Below are 25,916 nucleotides of genomic sequence, written 5' to 3'. Positions count from 1 at the left end.
TAGGCAGGAGAAAGGCCGCAATGCTCACAGGAGCGACAATGCCTTCCCAAACAGATAATTGGACTCATCCGATTAGATAATGATGACCTATCCAGAGGATAGGTCATCAGTATAAAAGTCTTGGAAAACCTTTTTAACTATGCCTCCTCTTGCAGGATGTCATTTGAGAAGTGAAATAGCAGGTATTAGGACCTTCACTAGGCTACTGCTACAGTTTCTAGAAACTTGGAGAAGAGGTATTGATCCAGAGAGTTATTGTGATTGCCTGATTTGAGTCCGGAAGGAATTATTTAGCTGAAAATTGGCTTCTAGCTCATGAGGGTTTTTCGCTTCTGAATCAACTCTGTCTAACCACTCAGATTCTGTGGTCCCTAATGACCCACCACATGTAGAGTGGACTCAGCACCTGTGCCTGCTCTATACACATTTTCCAGCATTATGATGTACATAAATGTCAAATATTCATACTCAGACATATAGAACACGACAATACCTTTCTAACAAAGCTAGAACCAGCCATGTACCACTCATAGTTCCAGACATCTCCACATTAACTGCTCCAGTTGCTCTGCTAGATTACCTTCACCCTGGCAGCTCAGGGGGCATATGCAGAATATGTTTCCTGACACAACCCCTTTAACTATTTGTACCTTTTTTAGTTCCCCTAGAGAACTTGAACCTGTGATCACTTGTATTATACACTACAATACTTCTATACTGCAGTGTATGGGGATTTTATTGACATCCTATTAGACCCTACCACAGCAGTAAAATAGCACATCTGGGGACTTTCACTAAGCTATTGCGTCAGGAGGATGGGGGTGTCTGTCCAATCACTCAGCCGCAAAGGTCCCTATTGACCCAACGCATATGGAGCTCCTGTATCTGCTCCATGGACAGTTTCTGGGATTATGATGTACATTTAGGTCAACTGGCAAGAAGGAGTTAAATCCCTAGAAAGTCTATGCTTACTAGTCCAGTGGGTGGTGACTGACAACCTTCCCCATATCATTATGCATACAGAGAAAGCTGTCAATCACTGATTAGGAAAGAGGCCAGAACCTGCATAGATAAAAATGGCTGTATCTTGTCCTTATGTGACTTAAGTGTGACATACACAGTACCAAAGTGCACTTAAGAGTTTCTGCCGTTAAGTGAAACCACTCAAACAGTACACAACTACAAGCGCTCCATTTATCAACCATAATTCTACTGTTTATAATAATGGAACCTATAAAACTAGAATGTCCACTCAGCAAAGCTACTTTGGTGACCTCCAGCTACAAGATCTCCTATACTTACAGGGAGGAAAAACTTTCAAAGTGCATTTAATGTAACAAACAGAAAAATATCATTAAACTCGAGGAGCCATCTTTTTCCACTGACAACCTCAATGACATTAACAGACTGTTTCATATATCGAGCCTTCCATGTCAAATCACAGAAAGTATTTTTAAGGCACAGGACATATTTTTAAGATATGAACATCCTTTTATTCCAAGAGAAACAAACAGATGGGCTGCTTTGAAGGCAAAGCCTTTCTATCAGTCACGGAAACATAAACTGCTGATTTCAAGGTGACTAAGTGTCCTGGAAGACAGCCGATACCACCCGAGAAAATCCAAAAACAAGAAGGAAGACAGAAAATGAATTTCAGCATTGAAATAGCTAAGGGACAAAGGATGAGGAGAGCAAGCAGAAAAGCTGGGAAAGTTTTCCGCCATTCATTTCCAGAGAGTGGAGATTTAGGATCTCTCTCTCATTCTGTGAAAGGCCTTTTATCTCCCTTACTCTCTACCCCATAAAACATAACAGTAAGTAGAGCCGAGCCGTTACATTCCTCCTTCTTGTCTATGAAATGAAATTCATCAAATGCACGTGAGGGGCTCTGAAGGTTGGATTGTTCTACCCCATACAATAGTCGGCTCTAGAAATATTTGAAGTCTTGTGCACTACTAGTCTAGAAGTCAAAACTTCAATGGATGCTAGAGGCTTTTTGTATGGTATATTATATGGTCATTTTCTGCCGATTTGCAGCTCTTCTTCCAGGCAACTGCAATGCAATGGAGTTGGGTTTACAGGCTCAGTAATGCTCTGTCCACCGGTATCTGAACAGCAGTACTACCAATACTATCAGAGAACAGAAGAGCGGTACTAGAAGATCAATGAACAGAAGAGCGGTACTAGCATAGCACTGAACAGAAGAGCGGTACTAGCAGAATACTGAACAGAAGAGCGGTACTAGCAGAGCACTGAACAGAACAGCGGTACTAGCAGAGCACTGAACAGAACAGCGGTACTAGCAGAGCACTGAAAAGAACAGCGGTACTAGCAGAGCACTGAACAGAACAGCGGTACTAGCAGAGCACTGAACAGAACAGCGGTACTAGCAGAGCACTGAACAGAACAGCGGTACTAGCAGAATAACAAGCAGCGGTACTAGCAGAATAACAAGCAGCGGTACTAGCAGAATAACAAGCAGCGGTACTAGCAGAATAACAAGCAGCGGTACTAGCAGAATAATGAACAGCGGTACTAGCAGATAATGAACAGTAATATTAGCAGAATAATGAACAGCAGTACTAGCAGAATAATGAACAGCGGTACTAGCAGATAATGAACAGTAATATTAGCAGAATAATGAACAGCGGTACTAGCAGAATAATGAACAGCGGTACTAGCAGATAATGAACAGTAATATTAGCAGAATAATGAACAGCGGTACTAGCAGAATAATGAACAGCGGTACTAGCAGAATAATGAACAGCGGTACTAGCAGAATAATGAACAGCGGTACTAGCAGAATAACAAACAGCGGTACTAGAAGAATAATGAACAGCAGTAATATTAGCAGAATAATGAACAGCAGTACTAGCAGAATAATGAACAGCAGTACTAGCAAAATAATGAACAGCAGTACTAGCAGAATAATGAACAGCAGTACTAGCAGAATAATGAACAGCAGTACTAGCAGAATAATGAACAGCAGTACTAGCAGAATAATGAACAGCGGTACTAGCAGAATAATGAACAGCGGTACTAGCAGAATAAATGAACAGCGGTACTAGCAGAATAAATGAACAGCGGTACTAGCAGATAATGAACAGTAATATTAGCAGAATAATGAACAGCGGTACTAGCAGAATAAATGAACAGCGGTACTAGCAGAATAATGAACAGCGGTACTAGCAGAATAATGAACAGCGGTACTAGCAGAATAATGAACAGCAGTACTAGCAGAATAATGAACAGCAGTACTAGCAGAATAATGAACAGCAGTACTAGCAGAATAATGAACAGCAGTACTAGCAGAATAATGAACAGCAGTACTAGCAGAATAATGAACAGCAGTACTAGCAGAATAATGAACAGCAGTACTAGCAGAATAATGAACAGCAGTACTAGCAGAATAATGAACAGCAGTACTAGCAGAATAATGAACAGCAGTACTAGCAGAATAATGAACAGCGGTACTAGCAGAATAATGAACAGCGGTACTAGCAGATAATGAACAGCGGTACTAGCAGAATAATGAACAGCGGTACTAGCAGAATAAATGAACAGCGGTACTAGCAGATAATGAACAGTAATATTAGCAGAATAATGAACAGCGGTACTAGCAGAATAAATGAACAGCGGTACTAGCAGAATAATGAACAGCGGTACTAGCAGAATAATGAACAGCGGTACTAGCAGAATAATGAACAGCGGTACTAGCAGAATAATGAACAGCGGTACTAGCAGAATAATGAACAGCGGTACTAGCAGAATAACAAACAGCGGTACTAGCAGAATAACAAACAGCGGTACTAGCAGAATAACAAACAGCGGTACTAGCAGAATAACAAACAGCGGTACTAGCAGAATAACAAACAGCGGTACTAGCAGAATAACAAACAGCGGTACTAGCAGAATAACAAACAGAGGTACTAGCAGAATAACAAACAGCGGTACTAGCAGAATAACAAACAGCGGTACTAGCAGAATAACAAACAGCGGTACTAGCAGAATAACAAACAGCGGTACTAGCAGAATAACAAACAGCGGTACTAGAAGAATAATGAACAGCGGTACTAGAAGAATAATGAACAGCAGTAATATTAGCAGAATAATGAACAGCAGTACTAGCAGAATAATGAACAGCGGTACTAGCAGAATAATGAACAGCGGTACTAGCAGAATAATGAACAGCGGTACTAGCAGAATAATGAACAGCGGTACTAGCAGAATAATGAACAGCGGTACTAGCAGAATAATGAACAGCGGTACTAGCAGAATAATGAACAGCGGTACTAGCAGAATAATGAACAGCGGTACTAGCAGAATAATGAACAGCGGTACTAGCAGAATATGAACAGCGGTACTAGCAGAATAATGAACAGCGGTACTAGCAGAATAATGAACAGCGGTACTAGCAGAATAATGAACAGCGGTACTAGCAGAATAATGAACAGCGGTACTAGCAGAATAATGAACAGCGGTACTAGCAGAATAATGAACAGCGGTACTAGCAGAATAATGAACAGCGGTACTAGCAGAATAATGAACAGCGGTACTAGCAGAATAATGAACAGCGGTACTAGCAGAATAATGAACAGCGGTACTAGCAGAATAATGAACAGCGGTACTAGCAGAATAATGAACAGCGGTACTAGCAGAATAATGAACAGCGGTACTAGCAGAATAATGAACAGCGGTACTAGCAGAATAATGAACAGCGGTACTAGCAGAATAATGAACAGCGGTACTAGCAGAATAATGAACAGCAGTACTAGCAGAATAATGAACAGCGGTACTAGCAGAATAATGAACAGCGGTACTAGCAGAATAATGAACAGCGGTACTAGCAGAATAATGAACAGCGGTACTAGCAGAATAATGAACAGCGGTACTAGCAGAATAATGAACAGCGGTACTAGCAGAATAATGAACAGCGGTACTAGCAGAATAATGAACAGCGGTACTAGCAGAATAATGAACAGCGGTACTAGCAGAATAATGAACAGCGGTACTAGCAGAATAATGAACAGCGGTACTAGCAGAATAATGAACAGCGGTACTAGCAGAATAATGAACAGCGGTACTAGCAGAATAATGAACAGCGGTACTAGCAGAATAATGAACAGCGGTACTAGCAGAATAATGAACAGCGGTACTAGCAGAATAATGAACAGCGGTACTAGCAGAATAATGAACAGCGGTACTAGCAGAATAATGAACAGCGGTACTAGCAGAATAATGAACAGCGGTACTAGCAGAATAATGAACAGCGGTACTAGCAGAATAATGAACAGCGGTACTAGCAGAATAATGAACAGCGGTACTAGCAGATAATGAACAGTAATATTAGCAGAATAATGAACAGTAATATTAGCAGATAATGAACAGCGGTACTAGCAGATAATGAACAGTAATATTAGCAGAATAATGAACAGTAATATTAGCAGAATAATGAACAGTAATATTAGCAGAATAATGAACAGTAATATTAGCAGAATAATGAACAGTAATATTAGCAGAATAATGAACAGCGGTATTAGCAGAATAACGAACAGAGGTACTAGCAGAATAACGAACAGAGGTACTAGCAGAATAACAAACAGAGGTACTAGCAGAATAACAAACAGAGGTACTAGCAGAATAACAAACAGCGGTACTAGCAGAATAATGAACAGCAGTACTAGCAGAATAATGAACAGCAGTACTAGCAGAATAATGAACAGCAGTACTAGCAGAATAATGAACAGCAGTACTAGCAGAATAATGAACAACAGTACTAGCAGAATAATGAACAGCAGTACTAGCAGAATAATGAACAGCAGTACTAGCAGAATAATGAACAGCGGTACTAGCAGAATAATGAACAGCGGTACTAGCAGAATAATGAACAGCGGTACTAGCAGAATAATTAACAGCGGTACTAGCAGAATAATGAACAGCGGTACTAGCAGAATAATGAACAGCGGTACTGGCAGAATAATGAACAGCGGTACTAGCAGAATAATGAACAGCGGTACTAGCAGAATAATGAACAGTAATATTAGCAGAATAATGAACAGTAATATTAGCAGAATAATGAACAGTAATATTAGCAGAATAATGAACAGCAGTACTAGCAGAATAATGAACAACAGTACTAGCAGAATAATGAACAGCAGTACTAGCAGAATAATGAACAGCAGTACTAGCAGAATAATGAACAGCGGTACTAGCAGAATAATGAACAGCGGTACTAGCAGAATAATGAACAGCGGTACTAGCAGAATAATGAACAGCGGTACTAGCAGAATAATGAACAGCGGTACTAGCAGAATAATGAACAGCGGTACTAGCAGAATAATGAACAGCGGTACTAGCAGAATAATGAACAGCGGTACTAGCAGAATAATGAACAGCGGTACTAGCAGAATAACAAACAGCGGTACTAGCAGAATAACAAACAGCGGTACTAGCAGAATAACGAACAGCGGTACTAGAAGAATAATGAACAGCGGTACTAGAAGAATAATGAACAGCAGTAATATTAGCAGAATAATGAACAGCAGTACTAGCAGAATAATGAACAGCGGTACTAGCAGAATAATGAACAGCGGTACTAGCAGAATAATGAACAGCGGTACTAGCAGAATAATGAACAGCGGTACTAGCAGAATAATGAACAGCGGTACTAGCAGAATAATGAACAGCGGTACTAGCAGAATAATGAACAGCGGTACTAGCAGAATAATGAACAGCGGTACTAGCAGAATAATGAACAGCGGTACTAGCAGATAATGAACAGTAATATTAGCAGAATAATGAACAGTAATATTAGCAGAATAATGAACAGCGGTACTAGCAGATAATGAACAGTAATATTAGCAGAATAATGAACAGTAATATTAGCAGAATAATGAACAGTAATATTAGCAGAATAATGAACAGTAATATTAGCAGAATAATGAACAGCGGTATTAGCAGAATAACGAACAGAGGTACTAGCAGAATAACGAACAGAGGTACTAGCAGAATAACAAACAGAGGTACTAGCAGAATAACAAACAGAGGTACTAGCAGAATAACAAACAGCGGTACTAGCAGAATAATGAACAGCAGTACTAGCAGAATAATGAACAGCAGTACTAGCAGAATAATGAACAGCAGTACTAGCAGAATAATGAACAGCAGTACTAGCAGAATAATGAACAACAGTACTAGCAGAATAATGAACAGCAGTACTAGCAGAATAATGAACAGCAGTACTAGCAGAATAATGAACAGCGGTACTAGCAGAATAATGAACAGCGGTACTAGCAGAATAATGAACAGCGGTACTAGCAGAATAATTAACAGCGGTACTAGCAGAATAATGAACAGCGGTACTAGCAGAATAATGAACAGCGGTACTGGCAGAATAATGAACAGCGGTACTAGCAGAATAATGAACAGCGGTACTAGCAGAATAATGAACAGTAATATTAGCAGAATAATGAACAGTAATATTAGCAGAATAATGAACAGTAATATTAGCAGAATAATGAACAGTAATATTAGCAGAATAATGAACAGTAATATTAGCAGAATAATGAACAGTAATATTAGCAGAATAATGAACAGCGGTATTAGCAGAATAACGAACAGAGGTACTAGCAGAATAACGAACAGAGGTACTAGCAGAATAATGAACAGCGGTACTAGCAGAATAACGAACAGCTGTACTAGCAGAATAACAAACAGCGGTACTAGCAGAATAACGAACAGAGGTACTAGCAGAATAACGAACAGAGGTACTAGCAGAATAACAAACAGAGGTACTAGCAGAATAACAAACAGAGGTACTAGCAGAATAACGAACAGCTGTACTAGCAGAATAACAAACAGCTGTACTAGCAGAATAACAAACAGCTGTACTAGCAGAATAACAAACAGCGGTACTAGCAGAATAACGAACAGAGGTACTAGCAGAATAACAAACAGAGGTACTAGCAGAATAACAAACAGAGGTACTAGCAGAATAACAAACAGAGGTACTAGCAGAATAACAAACAGAGGTACTAGCAGAATAACAAACAGAGGTACTAGCAGAATAACAAACAGAGGTACTAGCAGAATAACAAACAGAGGTACTAGCAGAATAACAAACAGCTGTACTAGCAGAATAACAAACAGAGGTACTAGCAGAATAACAAACAGAGGTACTAGCAGAATAACAAACAGAGGTACTAGCAGAATAACAAACAGAGGTACTAGCAGAATAACAAACAGAGGTACTAGCAGAATAACAAACAGAGGTACTAGCAGAATAACAAACAGAGGTACTAGCAGAATAATGAACAGCGGTACTAGCAGAATAATGAACAGCGGTACTAGCAGAATAACGAACAGCGGTACTAGCAGAATAACGAACAGCGGTACTAGCAGAATAAAGAACAGAGGTACCAGCAGAATAACGAACAGCGGTACTAGCAGAATAATTAACAGCGGTACTAGCAGAATAATTAACAGCGGTACTAGCAGAATAATGAACAGCGGTACTAGCAGAATAATGAACAGCGGCACTAGCAGAATAACGAACAGTAATATTAGCAGAATAATGAACAGCGGTACTAGCAGAATAAATGAACAGCGGTACTAGCAGAATAATGAACAGCGGTACTAGCAGAATAATGAACAGCGGTACTAGCAGAATAATGAACAGCGGTACTAGCAGAATAACGAACAGCGGTACTAGCAGAATAATGAACAGCGGTACTAGCAGAATAATGAACAGCGGTACTAGCAGAATAATGAACAGTAATATTAGCAGAGCACTGAACAGCGGTACTAGCAGAATAATGAACAGGTAATAAACGTATGACTGCCGGGGAACCTACCAATCACTACTATGGTGGTCTCTAGTAACATGCTCTGCCTGAACTGCATAAGTGTGGTGCACAGATACTTCTAGTACAGCATGGAGCATGCTCAACCACCACTTAATATAAATGCCTCCCTGAGAAACTGAGGAAGAATAGAAAATGTGTGCCCCCATACTAGTGATAATGGATAGGTGATACATGGTTATTGTAGGTAAATCCATTTAATTTTCCACTGAGAGGTAATACGGAGAAATGTAACTCAGTATTACCTGTTGACAGAGACCTGTAAATAACTAAAAAGTAGATTTCAGATTGTATCTGGAATCTAGATATACCTTCTCGTGGACTGTCATACAGCTTGCTGCATCTTCTTGTAAGATGTCACTCACTCCATTGGACAGCCTTTCATATTTCAGCTTTGGCTCTTCTTCACTATCATCCTCCTAGAGGGAAAATAAAAGAAAACATTTTAAAATTTGATTTTAATGTGTATGAAATAACTTCTAGACTCGTGAAGGTGTTTTCTGGATTCCAGATACTAATGACCTACTCTGAAGTGATCAATATCAGACTGGTGTTGTGTCTGGCACCAGCGTCTGCCAAAAACAGCTGATCTGAGAGGTGTCAAGTCTAGGACTCACACCAAACTGGTATTGATGACTTGTCCAAAGAATAGGTTGTCAATATGTAGAAACCGGAAAACCGGCAGTTGTAATCTTGAAGGGGTTTTCCGAGATTTTGTTGCTGAAGACCTATCCTCAGAATAGGCCATCAGTATCCGATTGTCGGGGTCCGATACCCGGGATCCCTGCTGATCAGCTGTTTGAGAAGGCAACGGCTGACTGGGGCTGAGAGCAATACCAAGCAGAGCCGCTATACCATGTACATTGCACATAGGCCGCTTTCTCAAACTGCTGATCGGCGGGGGTCCTAGGTGTTGGTCAGGGATCAGCAACCTCCGACACTCCAGCTGTTCTAAAAACGACAACTCACAGAATCCTCCTTTCACTTCTATGGGAGTTACAAGAACAGCCAAGAAAGTGTGCCTGCTGGGAGTTGTACTTTCACAGTAGCCGGAGTGCCGAAGGTTGCTGAACCCTGGGTGTTTTTTAGCCAGCACACATTAGGATAGGACTTAAAGTGGTATTCCCATTTCATCAGACAAAAAGGGATTTTATTTCAGTAAATAAAAATGTATAATGAAAAGTATATTGACTGCATAAAACTATACCAGCATACTTTCTATTTCTATATCTCACAGTTTTGAAGATCTTTGCTTTAAGCCATTATAGGGTTTTTCTAGAAAAATCGTTTTTTTAATGGTCATATAGTGTAAAAATAAAACAGAAGCATTAATGGCCTCCACTAATCCCATGCTGTTGCTAGAAATGCCAGTAAAGGCCTGTGCAGCCAGTCACTGACTGGGGCGGGGTACTGCTATGGGTACTTTCACACTTGCGGCAGAGAGATCTGGCAAGCAGCTCCGTCTCCGGAACTGCCTGACGGATCAGGCAATCTGCATGCGAACGGACAGCATTTGTAGATGGATTCGTCTTACAAATGCATTGCAAGAACGGATCCATCTCTCCAGATGTCATCCGGAGAAACTGATCCGTTATATATTTTTTAACATTTTTACTGGTCTGCGGCATTGCGGTATTTTTAGTGCCAGATTCGGCACTAATATATCCCTGAGAAAAGTGTTCAGTTTTTTGGGCCGGAGATAAAACCGTAGCATGCTGCAGTATTATCTCCGTCCTGATCAGTCAAAAAGACTGAACCGAAGGCATCCTGATGCATCCTGAGGGACGGACCCCTCCATTCAGAATGCATTAGGATAAAACTGATCAGTTCTTTTCCGGATTTGAGCGCCTAGGACGGAACTCAGCGCCGGAAAAGAAAACACTAATGTGAAAGTACCCTAAGACTGGTGATCGGCTGAGAAACCAGGGCCCGAAGAAGAGACAAAACAGAATTGGTAGGGCAGCGATGGTTAACCTCCGGCACTCCAGCTGTGGTGAAACTAAGACTCCCAGACTCCACACCCTTTGTCCCTACAAAGCCAGACATGATGGGAAATGTAGGATTCATTAGGAAATGGTAGATTCTAAACTCTATGCTCCATATGGACCGTCTGACATCACAGGGTCATGTGAAATTGAAAGCCTCAATCCCAAAATGACCATGCGCCTCCCCGCTAACACTATCAATAGGGTTAGTTATTATTAATACTATTATTATATTAGTAATCTTTATTACCAGAGTGCAAGGGTTGTAGATATTTTCCTGCTGGTACATCCCGTGGCTGCCTCAAACATACATGACTCTAAAATGTCAAGTGCCCTTGCAATATCATAAGGTCCTTACGGCGCATGGAGTTTAGACTAGGGTTGTTGCAGGTATCGAAATAGAGATACCCAATCGATACTTTTGTCCAACTTTCGCTAAGATACCGGGATTTGCCTTTTATCGATACTAGGTTGTGCTACTGCCTCACTCTATCAGGGTGAATAGGACAAGGAATTGAAAGATCCCAGGTTCTAGCCCCTAAGGGGGGAAATAGTTATTAAATAAAAAGTAAAAAAATAAAATAAAAAGACGGTATATCACACCAGTAGAAATGATTTGTTTCAATAACGCTTGTCCCTCTATATACCTGCAGTATCGCAGCAGAACCGCACACAACTGCCACACAATACAAATGCACTATAATATACTTTCTAACATAGAAAGTATATTATAACATTGCACAAGGAAGGCAATCTATTAGAATATACATAAAGATAAAACGTAACCTTTAATAATGTTACTATGAGGGTCCATTCACACATCCGTAAGTGTTTTGCGGAAAACACAGACACAGGCAATGTGCATTCCGCAATTTGTGGACCGCACATCGCTGGCACTATAATAGAAAATGCCTAATCTTGTCTGCAATTGCGGACAAGAATAGTACATGTTCTATTTTTTTTCGGAAACGGAAGCACAGATGCGAAGTGCGGATCCGCAAATGCGGATGTGGATCCACAAATGCGGATGCGGACAGCACATTCCGGCCCCATTGAAAATGAATGGGTCTGCACCCATTCCGCAAAACTGTGGAATGGATGCGGACCCATTTTGCGGACGTGTGAATGGAAAAGATATCCCTCAAAATGAAAAAAAAAAATCATTATTAAAGTTAAGCAAAAAGAATAGATGTGGTAGGCAATAAGTGCTCGGCGGCACTAAATCAGGTGTTCGGCGGCACCAAATCAGAAACCATATGTCCTACCACAATCCGGGGGAATACAGTGCACATCCATGAATCCCGGAGGGAAAGCAAAAACCATCTATCCCTGGCCAGATGATGATGTGGTATTGAAGGACAGGGTGGGCAAAGAACTGTCCCTGATATTACCCTACGGGGGGGGTGTTATTCTGGCCCTGATAGACTAACCACAGAGCACCCACCCTGATAAGAGAGACCCCGTCCGGATCCTTACACTAAATAAAAATGGCCCTAGTAAGCCCCTAGGCCGATGACTTCCAGGGGATCACTATATAGATCTATGCGTTTTTGACTCATTATAAAAGTATATTATAAGTATATCGCACCCCTCTGTGTATCACACCTATTGATAGCACACCTATAATAGTGCTTAAAAAGACTTTTGTGGCCCTATTAACTAGCGTTTGGTGTCCCTAACAGCCTGTCCCTGCTCCACACAGCAACCTCTCCCTACGCTGGCGAAACACTGAATATAAAATGGCGGCCAGATCAGGTTTATTTATAAGGTAGGGGGTATGTCCATGTGCTGAAACATCTCAATTGGCTGTCCTGTACCACCCGATGGATGTGTCATGGGTCAAAGTTCTTCACAATGTAAAAGAATATGGCAGGCGTGAATTTCACATGTTCTCATGTTTGGCGAATCGCAAACACGCAAAGTTCGCCGCAAAACGACCGCCGGGCGAACCGCAAGGCCACCTCTAATTGACAGGTAGCGTACTTTTGTGTCCATCACATGGCCAGGAATGGGTTTTATAACATGCAGGCAGAAATCTTGAAAATTGTGAGAAGATTATACAAAACCTATTTTAAAAAAAAATTGGATAAACTATGACATTTAATCGTAGATTTGTAATACCCCTTTAAGTTGGTTTCTATAGGATACGCTTCCAGTTTAGAGGTGGTCTTCTAAGGGTGAAACCTCTTCTAATTCAGCACAGAACTAAGCCTGGAGATAAAGGTCAGCAACAATTGATATTTCCCTGCTTCTTTCCCAATTTCTGAACAAACCACAACATATTTATGGAGTCAGCCTATATCCGAGAACATGGGAAGAATTCGCCTAAAGTCATTTTATTGCAAATAAAAGAAAAGTTTTTAGGTACTACTAGCACATTTTTCAGCAAATGTATCAATTTTACTGCTAGTCTAGAGGGATATTTTCCCAGAGATTTTAGTGATCTCAGCATGCACCATAATGGGTGCATTAAAATAACTTATCTATACTCTCAATAAAAAATAAAAAACCCTGAGAAACTACAGAAGTATTCAATACAAAAAAAGGTCTAAACCACAGCTACATACCACCCAACTAAAATTATATACACCCATAATATTAAAACCATTGATAGGTGAAGTGAATAACACTGATTATAAAAGTCCCTTGAGATGAAAATAAAACCCCATAAATTAAATTGCAACCACTCTCTTAAATACAAAGAGAGTGGTTTCTGGCAAACCATGATTTTGGTGACCACATGAAAGATGCAATTACCCAATGAACAAGCGTTTCGCTTGTTCATCAGGTAATCGGTATCACCTTTACACTGACAGATTATCACCAAAGAGCGTTCCTAACAATCGACCCAAGGATAGGTCATCAATATAATTTACCAGATTAACGCCTCCAAAACCTAACTACTATGTGACATGATTGATATAACCAGGTTGTGGCCTCAACCAAAGACTCCAAATGACACCACCAACTTGTTACAATGGCACCTGCCAAGGGGTGGGATTATATTCTGGATCACGTGGACAGTCAATTGTTAAAAGGGGATACTTTACTATGTTGTGGAATTTAGTGCTCCAAATAAAATATATTGCTCCAATTATTAGCTATGTCCACTACAGAATGGACGGGGCTCAGCAGTTCCAGTGCCAGAGCTACCTGAAACAGTTTATTGGTGAGGGTGCAGAAAGTCAGACCCCCTCCAATCTGATACTGATGCCTGAAGACAGACCCCCTCCAATCTGATACTGATGCCTGAAGACAGACCTTCAATAGTAAAATCCTGGACAACCCCCTTAACCACCTATGGGTACTTTCACATTAGCAGCAGGGGACTCCGGCAGGCTGTTCCGGCAGGTGAACAGCCTATCAGATCCGTCCTGCCGCTAGTGACTGTGTGCCCCCGGACTGCTGCTCCATCCCCATTGACTATAATGGGGGCGGTGAGGGCGCAGAAAGTCAGCCCCCCTCCAATCTGATACTGATGCCTATCCTGAAGATAGCCCTTCAATAGTAAAATCCTGAACAACCGCCTGAACCTAACATTCACATAAGCGGCAGGGGACTCCGGCAGGCTGTTCCGACAGGTGAACAGCCTGTCGGATGTGTCCTGCCGCTAGTTCACATGTCCCCCCAGACTGCTGCTCCGTCCCCATGGACTATAATGGGGGTGCAGAAAGTCAGACCCTCTCCAATCTGATACTGATGCCTATCCTGAAGACAGCCCTTCAATAGTAAAATCCTGGACAACCCCCTTAACCACCTAAGGGTACTTTCACATTAGCGGCAGGGAACTCTGGCAGGCTGTTCCGGCAGGTGAACAACCTGTCTGATCCATCCTGCCGCCAGTTCACATGTGCCCCCAGACTGCTGCTCCGTCCCCATTGACTATCATGGGGGCGGGGCGGAGTTCTGGCGGTGGCACGGCAGCCAGACTAAAAGAACTGCATGCAGTACTCCCTGCCTTTTCAGGGAGTAGCATTACTCACCTCCAATACCTCCCCAAGAGTGTGGTGCTAACGATAGACTACTCCAATTACTACCTCCAAAGAACAACTTGGGGAAAGGTAATGAGATTTGTCTCAACTGAAAAGCCAGTTCTATTTTATACCAGCTTGACCCCAAAAGTGTGTAAACATAGGGTCCCAAAATGAGTGATGACTGCACACACATTGTGTCGATCGGCACTCGTTTAGCTCCATTTCCATGGAGTCCAAACGATGGTTATTGCAATTGTCCTGGTACTTACAGTTCCGTTACTGTCGGTAACACATCCGGGTTTTAATGGGGCAATGGGCTCTTTACAACCAATGATTTTAAATACGATCACCCTGCTAATGTAAAAGGCTGCAACACACGATTCCGTTCTAGTACTATTACAGGGTTGTAGAGGAATGTTTTTGCGATTTAAAAAAGAAAAAGAAATTGGGACAAAAAGCCAGAAAAAGGCATTAATCCAAATAAAAGCAACAATAACGATGCCATCTGCGTTTTTTTATATAAATGCTAAAATAGTTTTGTGCAGTGAAAGGCAAATTCTCTGCAGTGTGTCATTGTAATAACGCTGCCCACTTGACGCGTTTTAAATGCGGAGAACTAATGTGCAGCCAATGTGAAAAGTTAATTCTAGTCTCCTGGCTATTTTGCATAAAAGCACTCATACAGGCCATTAGATAAAGTTGATGTAAATAAGTTTTTGCCATTCTCATTTATAACGGGGAAAAAAAAAAAAAAAAAGGTAATAGTTTCTTTTACGCGGAGGAAAATATATACTTTGAGAACTTAGTGCACTGAAGCATTTTGCCAGGCTGTACAAGCACATAAATACACGGGAAAACTTCAACAATTTGGCATGCTGATGCGCCATTTCATGTTCTGACAGGTATCTTTTATGTTAAGTTAAAGTCTGACTAACTGTGATTTTGGGAGGCATTTTGTCTTGCTGTAAACAAAGGAAATGGAAAATGATTTGTAAAATACAATTCTCTCCGAGTGCTCAATTGCTGAGGACAATACATCACGTTCGAAACAACTAAAGGATTGAAAAAAAAACAAAAAAAAAAAAGAACGTAAATGGAAAAATATTTTTTTCTGTGTGCCTTGAAAAAAAGGAAAAAAAAACACTTTTTTTTTTGGGCAGCACCCCCTTTAAATATATATATTTACTATTTATCACTTGACAGGGAAAAGCTTGCTAGCACCAGGACTTTTTGGATAAACACAAGGCAGCGTTAATAAAAAGAAAATCAATAATTTTTGTTAAATTTTAATAATCCTGAAAACCTACAAATAAAACCATCATCGGCTTGAGTCGAGATGACAGTTAGCTCCGTCTCCATGGCAACGCAATGAAATAGTACAAGTCCTGACTAGAAGCAAAGCGCAGCCATGAACAGAGTGACATTTACCCCATACAAGAAAACTCGCAGCTTTCCTTTCAAAAATCAATTTCTTAAAGAACATGTTTTAAGTGTTTTTTTTTTTATGTACTGCACTTTAATTAAACAGACAAGCCGATCAAACTGTCCCGTAAAAACAGAAAAGTCAACATTACTAAAAATATGCTTGGTACTTTAAATGGTCTTAAACAGGAGAGGAGGGAAACGGGTCATGGCGTTTTCCTGAGGAGCAAGGAAAGTCGTGAAAAGTCGAGAGGCGACTGATTAGTAGTTCTCCTTTAGAATTATTCCGCGTTTATTGCACTTTTCATCAACAATGCTAAAAACTATCCATGAACCCTTAAACCTCTCGTATTAAGACCCTCAATCACACAACTTATCATAAAGACACACCCCAACCATATTTTTGATTATAAATAGAGACAGAACCACCCACTGGACTCCTAAGCTCAGAATGAGCAGAGATCTAAATAAATAAAACACGTTATACTAAATCGTATCCGAAAAACCTGTACATCAGTGTGTTCAACCACTCCTGTTCTACACCATGCTGCCCAATGATAGAACAGAAACGTTCACTTTAAAGGTTATGGACACCGCTGAAACGATTATTTTTTTTAAATTGATTTACATTTATTTTGTGATTTTAAAAAACTAATTTTTGCAAACGGGTTTAATTTAAAAAGTTTGCTTTGTTTGGCTCCTGCAGCTGGCAAGTATTGTATATACAATACACAGCAAGCTGCAGAATGCCGATCGGCGATAATGCCAATCACAGACATTTAACAAGTTATGCCTCCAGTAACGCAGGGAGTGAAAAACGAAAACTAAAAATCCTCCGGGGCTGAAAGGGTTAATGGAGATAACCAAGCACTGTGCTCGGACTCTCTTCAGCAGTTCCATAGAGAAGAATCAAGTGGCAGCCTGCATGCTGGACTACTTCTCTACTCACAGGAGGAGACACAGGACCCCCATACTCATGACTGGTGGGGTTCATAGCTGTTAGATCCCAGTCTATCAACCACTTATTATTCATCCTGTATTTTGGGACAGCCCCTTTAAAAGGGCATCTGTCAGCAGCTTTGTACCTATGAAACTGGCTGACCTGTTACATGTGCGCTTGGCAGCTGAAGGCATCTGTGTTGCATATATTAAAACATCATATTTCTCAGCCATGCAGGCACATATGAACATGGGACCAACACAGATGCCTTCAGCCGCCAAGCACAGATGTAACAGGTCAGCCATTTTCATAGGTACAAATCTGCTAACAGATGCCATTTCATGGTGGGAAGAAGCCTTTAACATTGACACAACCTAGTTATTATGTAGGTGTAAAGAAAAAAAAAACATTTCTATAAGTCTTCGCTGTCACAACATAATTTTCCTTTCACACAGACATCAGCAAACAGTAAAATGAGATCTTTGGCTCTGCCTAGAAGTGATAGCACAAAAGACAATTTTATATACTCTGGTGAACTCAAATGGCTATTGCAAACCATATCAATTCCACAAGGGCTACAGCATGGAGCCTAATGATACAATTTCACGGCATCACTGAATGTCAATGTGTGAGTATGGGAGCCTAGGAGAACTCGGACTCTCATGAATCCTTGGCTCCAATTGCCCACTTTACTTGCCAGAATACATCAAAAATCCTAAATAAAAATCCCATTTTCGAAGGTCAGAATCCAATCTACCACATCTTGATTTAGCTTTTTTGTGACTAATCCAAAAATAATTAAGTGAAACACAGATTTTTTGCTATAACTCAAATCAAGTAACTGTACAACACACATACTGATCTGAAAAATACGGAACAGCACTCCCACCTTCAGATCCATGCTTTAAAGGGGTTTTCAGGGAGTAGCATTACTCACCCCCAATACCTTCTGTCCCGACTCCGCAGGCCAGTAATGCTAGGAAAGACCCACTGAGCCAATCACTGACCCTAGCAGTGACACACCACAGAGTGCCTAAGAGGTCCTTAGCATTTCCGGCGTGTAAAGCTGGGACAGAAAGTGAGAGCAGAATGGACCAAAGCATCGTTGAACGAAGGATCGGTGTAGGTGAGTAATGTTTCTTTTTTATTTTTAATATTGTCTGGCCCATTGCCTGGTTCTTTGATATAGAAAACCTATCCTGAGTATAAGCCATATTCTGACTGACGGGGGTCTGACACTCTGCACCCCTGCCAATCAGCTGCTCAGCAGTAGCTCTGATGCCAGAAGTAGTGGATGGAGCTGGTTATTGTGGAGCTGCTCCCAATGAAAAGAATGGAAGCCGAGCTACAGTAAACAGCTCCGTCCACTACACACAATGTAGTTCCAGCACCTTCTTCTGGTGCTGGAGCTACTGCAGAACAGATGATAGGCAGGGGTGTGGGGTGTTGGACCTCTGCCGATCATATCTTGTTGGCTTAGGCCTCATGGACACGGCCGTATGTATTTTGCAAACCGCAAATCCGTATCGTCCGTGTTACATCAGCATTTTTTGCAGCTCCACGTATTTCAATGCGTCCGTGGTCTACATTTTGTGGCCAAGTAAAGGACAGGTTCTGTCTTTTTGCAGAACAGACATATCGATATGGGAAGCATATGGACCATCCGTGTGCATTCTGCACCACTATGTCTGTTCTGCAAAAAGACAGAACATGTTGTTCACTTGGCCGCAAAATGCGGACTACAGAACCATTGAAGTCAACGGGTCCACAAAAAATGCGGACACCACACAGACAGCATCTGGATTTTGTTGATAGCAAAATGGATATGACCGTGTGCAGGAGGCCTTAACCTGAGGCCCTCAATTTAAAAGGACTGGAAAAACCCTTTGATGGTCAACTATAAATTATATTATGGAAAAGCCCAACCAACAATTCCAGAAAAATATTACAGAATTATTACATGTGAAAAGTCTTCACGGATGTTCCACAGGCCGTGCTGGCATTGATGGGTGGGAGGTTCTCATTATTTTTTTTTTGTTCTTACATACTTGTATTTTTTCCTTTATATTCATTGTATTTCCGTCTGGGCTTGGGAAAGCATAGCCCTGCACTGTCCAACATATATATCACTGGTAACTATGATCAAATGCTAACTGGTCATTAAATGGTGTGTCTGGTTTTTAGAAAATGTGCCTCTAATAACAGATAAGAAAATTGTGTCATTTACTTCCTTACTACCATATTATTTACTACGTTTCAGTTGTGCTTTGGCAGATTTAGCACGTGCACCTCGTATATAAAAACAGTACTGGAATGGTCATTGATTTCCAGTTATGATAGTCACGTGACCTCAGGATGTGTCAACACAGTGCATTTTCCATGTCGAATAAATGCCCCAAAAATGCTTAAAGGGCTTCTGTCACCCCACTAAAGTCATTTTATTTTTTGGGGTTAGTTACATTCCTTATACTGCGATATGTGAAAATATAATGGTGTTACTTACTTTCATTCAGCCATTTCTTATAAAAACGAAGTTTTATAATATGTAAATCAGGTCTCTACCAGCAAGTAGGGCGTCTACTTGCTGGTAGCCGCCGCAAAAAACCGCCCCCTCGTCGTGTTGATTGACAGGCCTCTTAGAAAATAAATTAAGTGCTGCTGCGCATGTGCAGTGCACCCCAACACTTTCAGGCCTCCGTTCTCGATATAGGTGCGGTTCCCAGCGGAGGTACCCACACCTATAAGACATTTGCAGTGCGCCCCAACACTTTCAGGCCTCCGTTCTCGATATAGGTGTGGTTCCCAGCGGTGGTACCCACACCTATAAGACATGTGCAGTGTCACTGGGATTTTGTGTACAGAGCTGAGGACATGGGTTGCTAGATGGCAGCTAGCACATCCACAATACCCAGTCCCCATAGCTCTGTGTGCTTTTATTGTGTAAAAAAAAAAGATTTTATACATATGCAAATTAACCTGAAATGAGTCCTGTACATGAGATGAGTCAGGGACAGTACTCATCTCAGGTTAATTTGCATATGTATCAAATCGTTTTTTTTACACAATAAAAGCACACAGAGCTATGGGGACTGGGTATTGCGGATCTGCTAGCGGCGATCTAGGAACCCATGTCCTCGGCTCTATGCACAAAATCCCGGTGACAGGTTCCCTTTAAAAGGTGAAACTAACATATGAGACAGGCTCATTACATGTAAAGCAAGATATTTCAAGCCTTTATTTGGTATAATTTGGATGATTACGGCTTACAGCTTATGAAACCCCAGAGTCACAATCTCAGATACCCTTTGCTCAGGAGATATGGATTAATTATCTGACTAGAGTGTGACACTTTGAGCCTAGAATATTGAACCTTCTCACAAAATTCTAATTTTAAGCTGTGTTAATACAATTCCTTCTAATTAGCATTACTGAAATAAATGGACTTTTGCACAATATTCTAATTTTTCTAGTTTCACCTGTATAGCGAATAGTGTAGTATTGGGTGCAGAATTACCATACAGAATACAGAACTGGAAATCAGTGACCGAATACAGTACAATGTAACTCCATGCACAAATGGGAGGTAGAAAAAAAATTCACAGCAGATTTCTAGATTTTACGATCTGCTGCATACTCTTTATGTTGAAGGGATCTTTTGATTTTTTCTGCAAATGTCAACCTATGGTGAAACGTGCGAGAAAATCTACAGAGACCAACAATTGCAATCTTTCCGATAATGGTGGATAATTGCCCTCTTAGCGCAACATTGCCAGCATTTAAAAGGAAGGTCACACACTGAAATTTAGAAAGCAGTCACCTCGGATTCTTCTGTGGATTCCTCATGAGACATTGTTTCCTACAAAAAAAAAGAAGAAAAACATGGAATTTTAGTATGAGACGAGAAAGTTATTTACTCTTATTGTAACATCTTAATGGCGCCCAGCGCCGATTTTCAAATCCAAAATTATACATCCGCTTTCTGATTTTTAAGACTAGATCTGTTTGGAAAGCTAAAATTAAATGAAACTGATTATTCCAGTTTTCTTCTAGTTGTTCATTGTTTTCAGTACAGATACTACTGTATTCTCACCCTTTAACGGGATGGTCCACCTAAGAAATGTAATACACATCTCTAGGATAAGCCATTAATGTTCTACTGATCAGTGAGTGTCAAACAGCTGTAAAACCGCCAATCACTATTATAATGTCAAAGCCCTCATTGGCAATTGACTATAATGTGATGACCAAGGAGCCTCCAAATAAAAGGTAAGTGAAGCCAACAGGGGCTGAAGAGGAGCAGCTAGTTCTTAGCACCACTGACTATCAATTGTAGCCATCAGTGGAGGTCACAGTGGTTGAATCTACCCTCAGTGATGGTTTATCTTAGCAATTTGCTATAAATTTCTTAAGTGGGAAGACAAAGTTAAAGGGAATTTGTCAACAGAAGGCGCCGACTATCTTATGTTTATGGAGGTATGTTAACTCTCCCCAACAGATGATCAAGGGGGGGGGGGGGACTGCAACTTGTTATCTACCAATCTGATAATAACATACATAGTTCTGCACTGTACTAACAGGTTGCTTGAGTAACAAAAATGCTACGTATATAACCTGCTTTATTAAAACCTCACAAAGTGACAACCAACTGCATTAATGATGCTTACGGTAATTATTTTTCCCATAAATGAATAGTAACAGCGATTAAAAGAAACTTTGCAATATATATTATCAGAAAAAAGATGCTCTCTTCTCTTATCATTCTCAACTCACTTAAGACAAGCTGCCTGCTCACTGAAGGTTCAGATTACACAGAAGTCTATGGCGAGGTGAGGAGGGGGATAAGGATGGAGGAGCTGCTACAGACAAGCAGAGCAAGAGAGACTAACAGAGAGACAGCAGCTTGTTTGTTAGTGAATTTTTGGTCTTATATAACTGCTGGATTTACATCTAAACTGCTCACTGCTGCTGCATAATGTTCTCCATTACTACTGCTGTTTCTGAAGGTGTGCTACAGAGATTTAGGAAACAGAATCTCCTGTTTCTCCATGCCATATGTATGGCAGACATGGTACCAGCTAGTCTCCTCCCACTAGCTAAGAAAAAATAAAAGTACAGACAGATTACATAGATAAATACCACAAAAAATGCCAGATACATGTCATGTTATGCCCAGAAATGGTGTTATTCTTTATACACACACATGGCAACTTATCCTGAAAGACTACCTGAAACAAGAGATATACTTTAAGCTTTTCAGTTACCATTATCACGATAAACAGATGGTAAAATTATTGATCTATACCTAATCACCCGGTCTCAACCATCAGATAGTCAGGAAAGGTTACTGACTCAAAAGCAATAGGAAATGTTTTGAACATAATGGCTGGCACATTTTCTGAAATAATAAAACTATACGATGCAAGTGACCAATAATTCTTCATGTATCCATTGAAAGAAAATTTGCTGATCTGCAGCCTTCTTCAAGAGGTCAGCAAAATGAAGATTTACTTAAGCTATTTATAGTGATCAAGAGCAATAAAATGTTACACCAAGATGCTGACAGAGAGTGTAAGCAGTTCTTGACCTACCTATTGAGAAACAAAACTGCATGAACGTGCAGTGATCAAGAAAAAGAAGAGTTACTCACATAAACTCAACCAACATATGAATCCAATTCAATGTCAAATATTGTATTTTTCAATCTATGAGATTTACCTTCCCCCCCCCCCCCAAAGTGGGTGACTTGTAAATTGGCATCTAATAAAGAAAATACAAACTAATGCTTCCATTATGGAAGTGCTCAGTAGGGTGCAGTATGATGAAGATTTGGGGGTCTGAGGTCTGATGAAGATAGGTGGTCTGATGAACACAGGGGGGTTTGATCTAAGGTCTGATAAAGATTGGGAATCTGATCTGAGGTCTGATGAAGATTGGGGGGCATGCTGAAGATTTGGGGGTCTGATCTGAGGTCTGATGAAGACTGGGGGCCTGATGAAGATTAGGGGGTTTGATCTGAATTCTGATGAAGATTGGGGGTCTTATAAAGATTGGGGGTCTGATATGAGGTCTAATTTGAAGTCTGATGAAGATTGGGGATCTGATATGAGGTCTGATCTGATGCGGGGGCCTGGTGAAGATTGGGGGGTCTGATCTGAGGTCTAATGAAGATTGGGGGGTCTGATATGAGGTCTGATGAAGATTGGGGGGTCTGATATGAGGTCTGATGAAGATTGGGGGGTCTGATATGAGGTCTGATGAAGAGTGGGGGTCTGATATGAGGTCTGATGAAGATTGGGGGAATGATAAAGATTAAGGGTGTGATTTCAGGTATAATGAAGATTGTCCCTCTTTGGACTTTATGCAGATACTAACGACTGCATACTGAGAGCATGAAATGGGCATCTGAACGTCACAACTGGACCACAGAGCAATGGAAACACATTGTCTTGTCTAATGAATCATGGTTTTGTTTCGACATTATGTAGATGGCGCTGTGTGTGTGTCACTTAACTGAAGAAGGGAGAGCACCGGCATGGAATATGGAAAGATGGCAAGCCAGCAAACCTAGTGTGATGCTCTGGGAAACCTTTAGTCCTGGAATTCATGTGGATGTTACTTTTACACATTGCACCTACCCAAAGATTATGCAGACAAGTACCTGTCTTTATGCCATTCCCTAATAGCAGTGGCCTATTTCAGCAGGACAATGTGCCCTGTCTTGTAGCAAAAATAGTTCAGAAATGGTTTGAGGAACTTGACAACAGTTTGTGTTCCATGGAAACCCACATACAAGACAAGGACATAAAAGACCTGCTAACATCTTGGTGGCAGATACCACAGGACGCTTTCAGAGGATTTGTGTAGTCCACATGTGAACGAGTCAAAGTTATTCTGGTAACTTGGTAATGTTATGGTTATGGATGATTATAGATTATATATTGTGTAGGTGTGAAAAAAATGCAACATAGCCTAAGTGACACTACTTGAGGAGAGTTAAATGGCATTTTTTACTGTATTATTTGCTCTATAAGGAGCACCTAACCATAAGACGCACCAACGTTTTAGAGGAGGAAAAATAAAATAAAAATATTTTTTTATCAGACCTCAGATCAGACCCCAAGACTTGTGCAGTCAGGTAGCTTCAGGTGCTGTGAGCGAGGAGCGGTCAGCTGTCTGCGTAGGCCCAACTTGCGTACATTGTGGGTTGTAGCCAGGTCAGGATCATGTGCACATAGAACGGCACATGAAACAGAGAGAGCCAGGTGCCTAATTACACTGCGGAGTGCAGAGCTGGCCCAGGACATGAGGACACATGAACTGACGGCTAACCCCTCTTAGGGTCCATTCACACGTCCGCAAAATGGGTCCGCATCTGTTTTGAAATTTTGCGGAAAGGCTGCGGACCCATTTTATTTTCAATAAGGCCGCAAAAGATGTGGACAACACACAGTATGCTGTCCGCATCCGCACTTCCGTTCCACGGCCCAGCAAAAAAATAGAACATGTCCTATTCTTGTCTGCAGGCATAGACAAGAAAAGGCATTTCATTTACAGTGCCGACCATGTGCGGTCCGCAAAATGCGGAACACACATGGCCGGTGTCTGTGTTTTGCGGACCGTAAAACAGTTGTGGACGTGTGAATGGAACCTAAGCCTCAGGTTGCATCAGATTGGCAGTCAAAGTCAACAATTGTCAGGCACCTGTCATTATTTTGGTCTGGTCATTGTAAGTTTGCTCCGAAGAACAAAATGTTTCAGCAACACAAACGCCGTCACATCTCCTGCTGCCGTAAAACACACAATAGCTCATTTTGAAACAAAACTATTAGGAAAGTCAAGCCAATAAAGAGGCCTGAAATCTACGTGTCACTAGAGACGAGGCTTCAGACTAACCACATAAAAAAGACGTTTCTTCTACATTTTTCTCCACTTCCAAAATCTACGAATGTACAGTAAACACCCCTTAGTGACCAAGCACATTTTTTTAAAATCGCATTCCAAGAGGTCTAACTTTTTTGTTTTTTCATCAATACTTGTATGAGGTCTTATTTTTTTGCAGGACAATCTATAGTTTTCAATGCACAATTTTGGGAACATGTAATGATTGATTAAAGCCAGCTGTTTAGTAAAACCCCCTTTGTTTACATCAGTAAAAAGGCGTATTAGTGGTCACTAAGGGGTTAAACCGCACAATAAATGGATAAGGAAAGGTGTGGAACTTGCTTTCGGTGTATTGCAAAGGCTATTCAGGATCTTTCAATAGAGAAATATGTCAGATAAAGTGCATTAGCGCAAAAAATTGATGGGTACTTGTCCTATTAGATAATGTGGTCCATTACATTTAAAAGCTGGGCCGATAATAATGCTGAATAAAAGCATAGGATGCACTAACGAAAAACACATGACGAGGCAAGAGCACACCAAAATGTGCAATATTGGGGGGACTTTCAGGCCTGATCGGTCGCCCACACGTGCGTTCACCCACGCCCGCCCCAGTGACAATTTTTTTTTTTTTATCACTGCGCAATCACTACACAAGTGCTGCGGCGATAAAAATACATCAGTGGTACAGGAAGCAGCAGCTTCCTGTACTTCGCTTTTTTTTTTTTTTTTTACCTTCTAGGTGTACCAAGCAATCAAGCAGCTGCAGCACTGATGTGCATTCTGACAGAAGCATTGGGCTGCTGTCAGATTGCACACAAGTCGGTGTATGCGGCGCTGCAAGACGAGATTT

The 25,916-nt window shown here is 40.9% G+C and overlaps 1 protein-coding gene across 1 annotated transcript in view; it reads right to left on the bottom strand.

Annotated features, from left to right (window-relative positions):
• VPS41 (VPS41 subunit of HOPS complex) overlaps positions 1 to 25,916 on the bottom strand; it is a 234,039-nt gene that overhangs the window by 196,227 nt on the left and 11,896 nt on the right. Inside the window, exons 2-3 of the mRNA XM_044293996.1 lie at positions 21,000 to 21,038; positions 9,173 to 9,280 (exon numbers count right to left, since the gene is read on the bottom strand). Of these exons, the coding sequence (XP_044149931.1) occupies positions 9,173 to 9,280; positions 21,000 to 21,038 (147 nt within the window). The remainder of the gene's footprint in view (positions 1 to 9,172; positions 9,281 to 20,999; positions 21,039 to 25,916) is intronic.

The sequence above is a fragment of the Bufo gargarizans genome, chromosome 5 (assembly GCF_014858855.1).
Source record: "Bufo gargarizans isolate SCDJY-AF-19 chromosome 5, ASM1485885v1, whole genome shotgun sequence".
Lineage (NCBI taxonomy): Eukaryota > Metazoa > Chordata > Amphibia > Anura > Bufonidae > Bufo > Bufo gargarizans.
The sequence above is the reverse complement of the archived record's forward strand: the minus strand, read 5'-3'. Positions and strand labels throughout refer to the sequence as shown.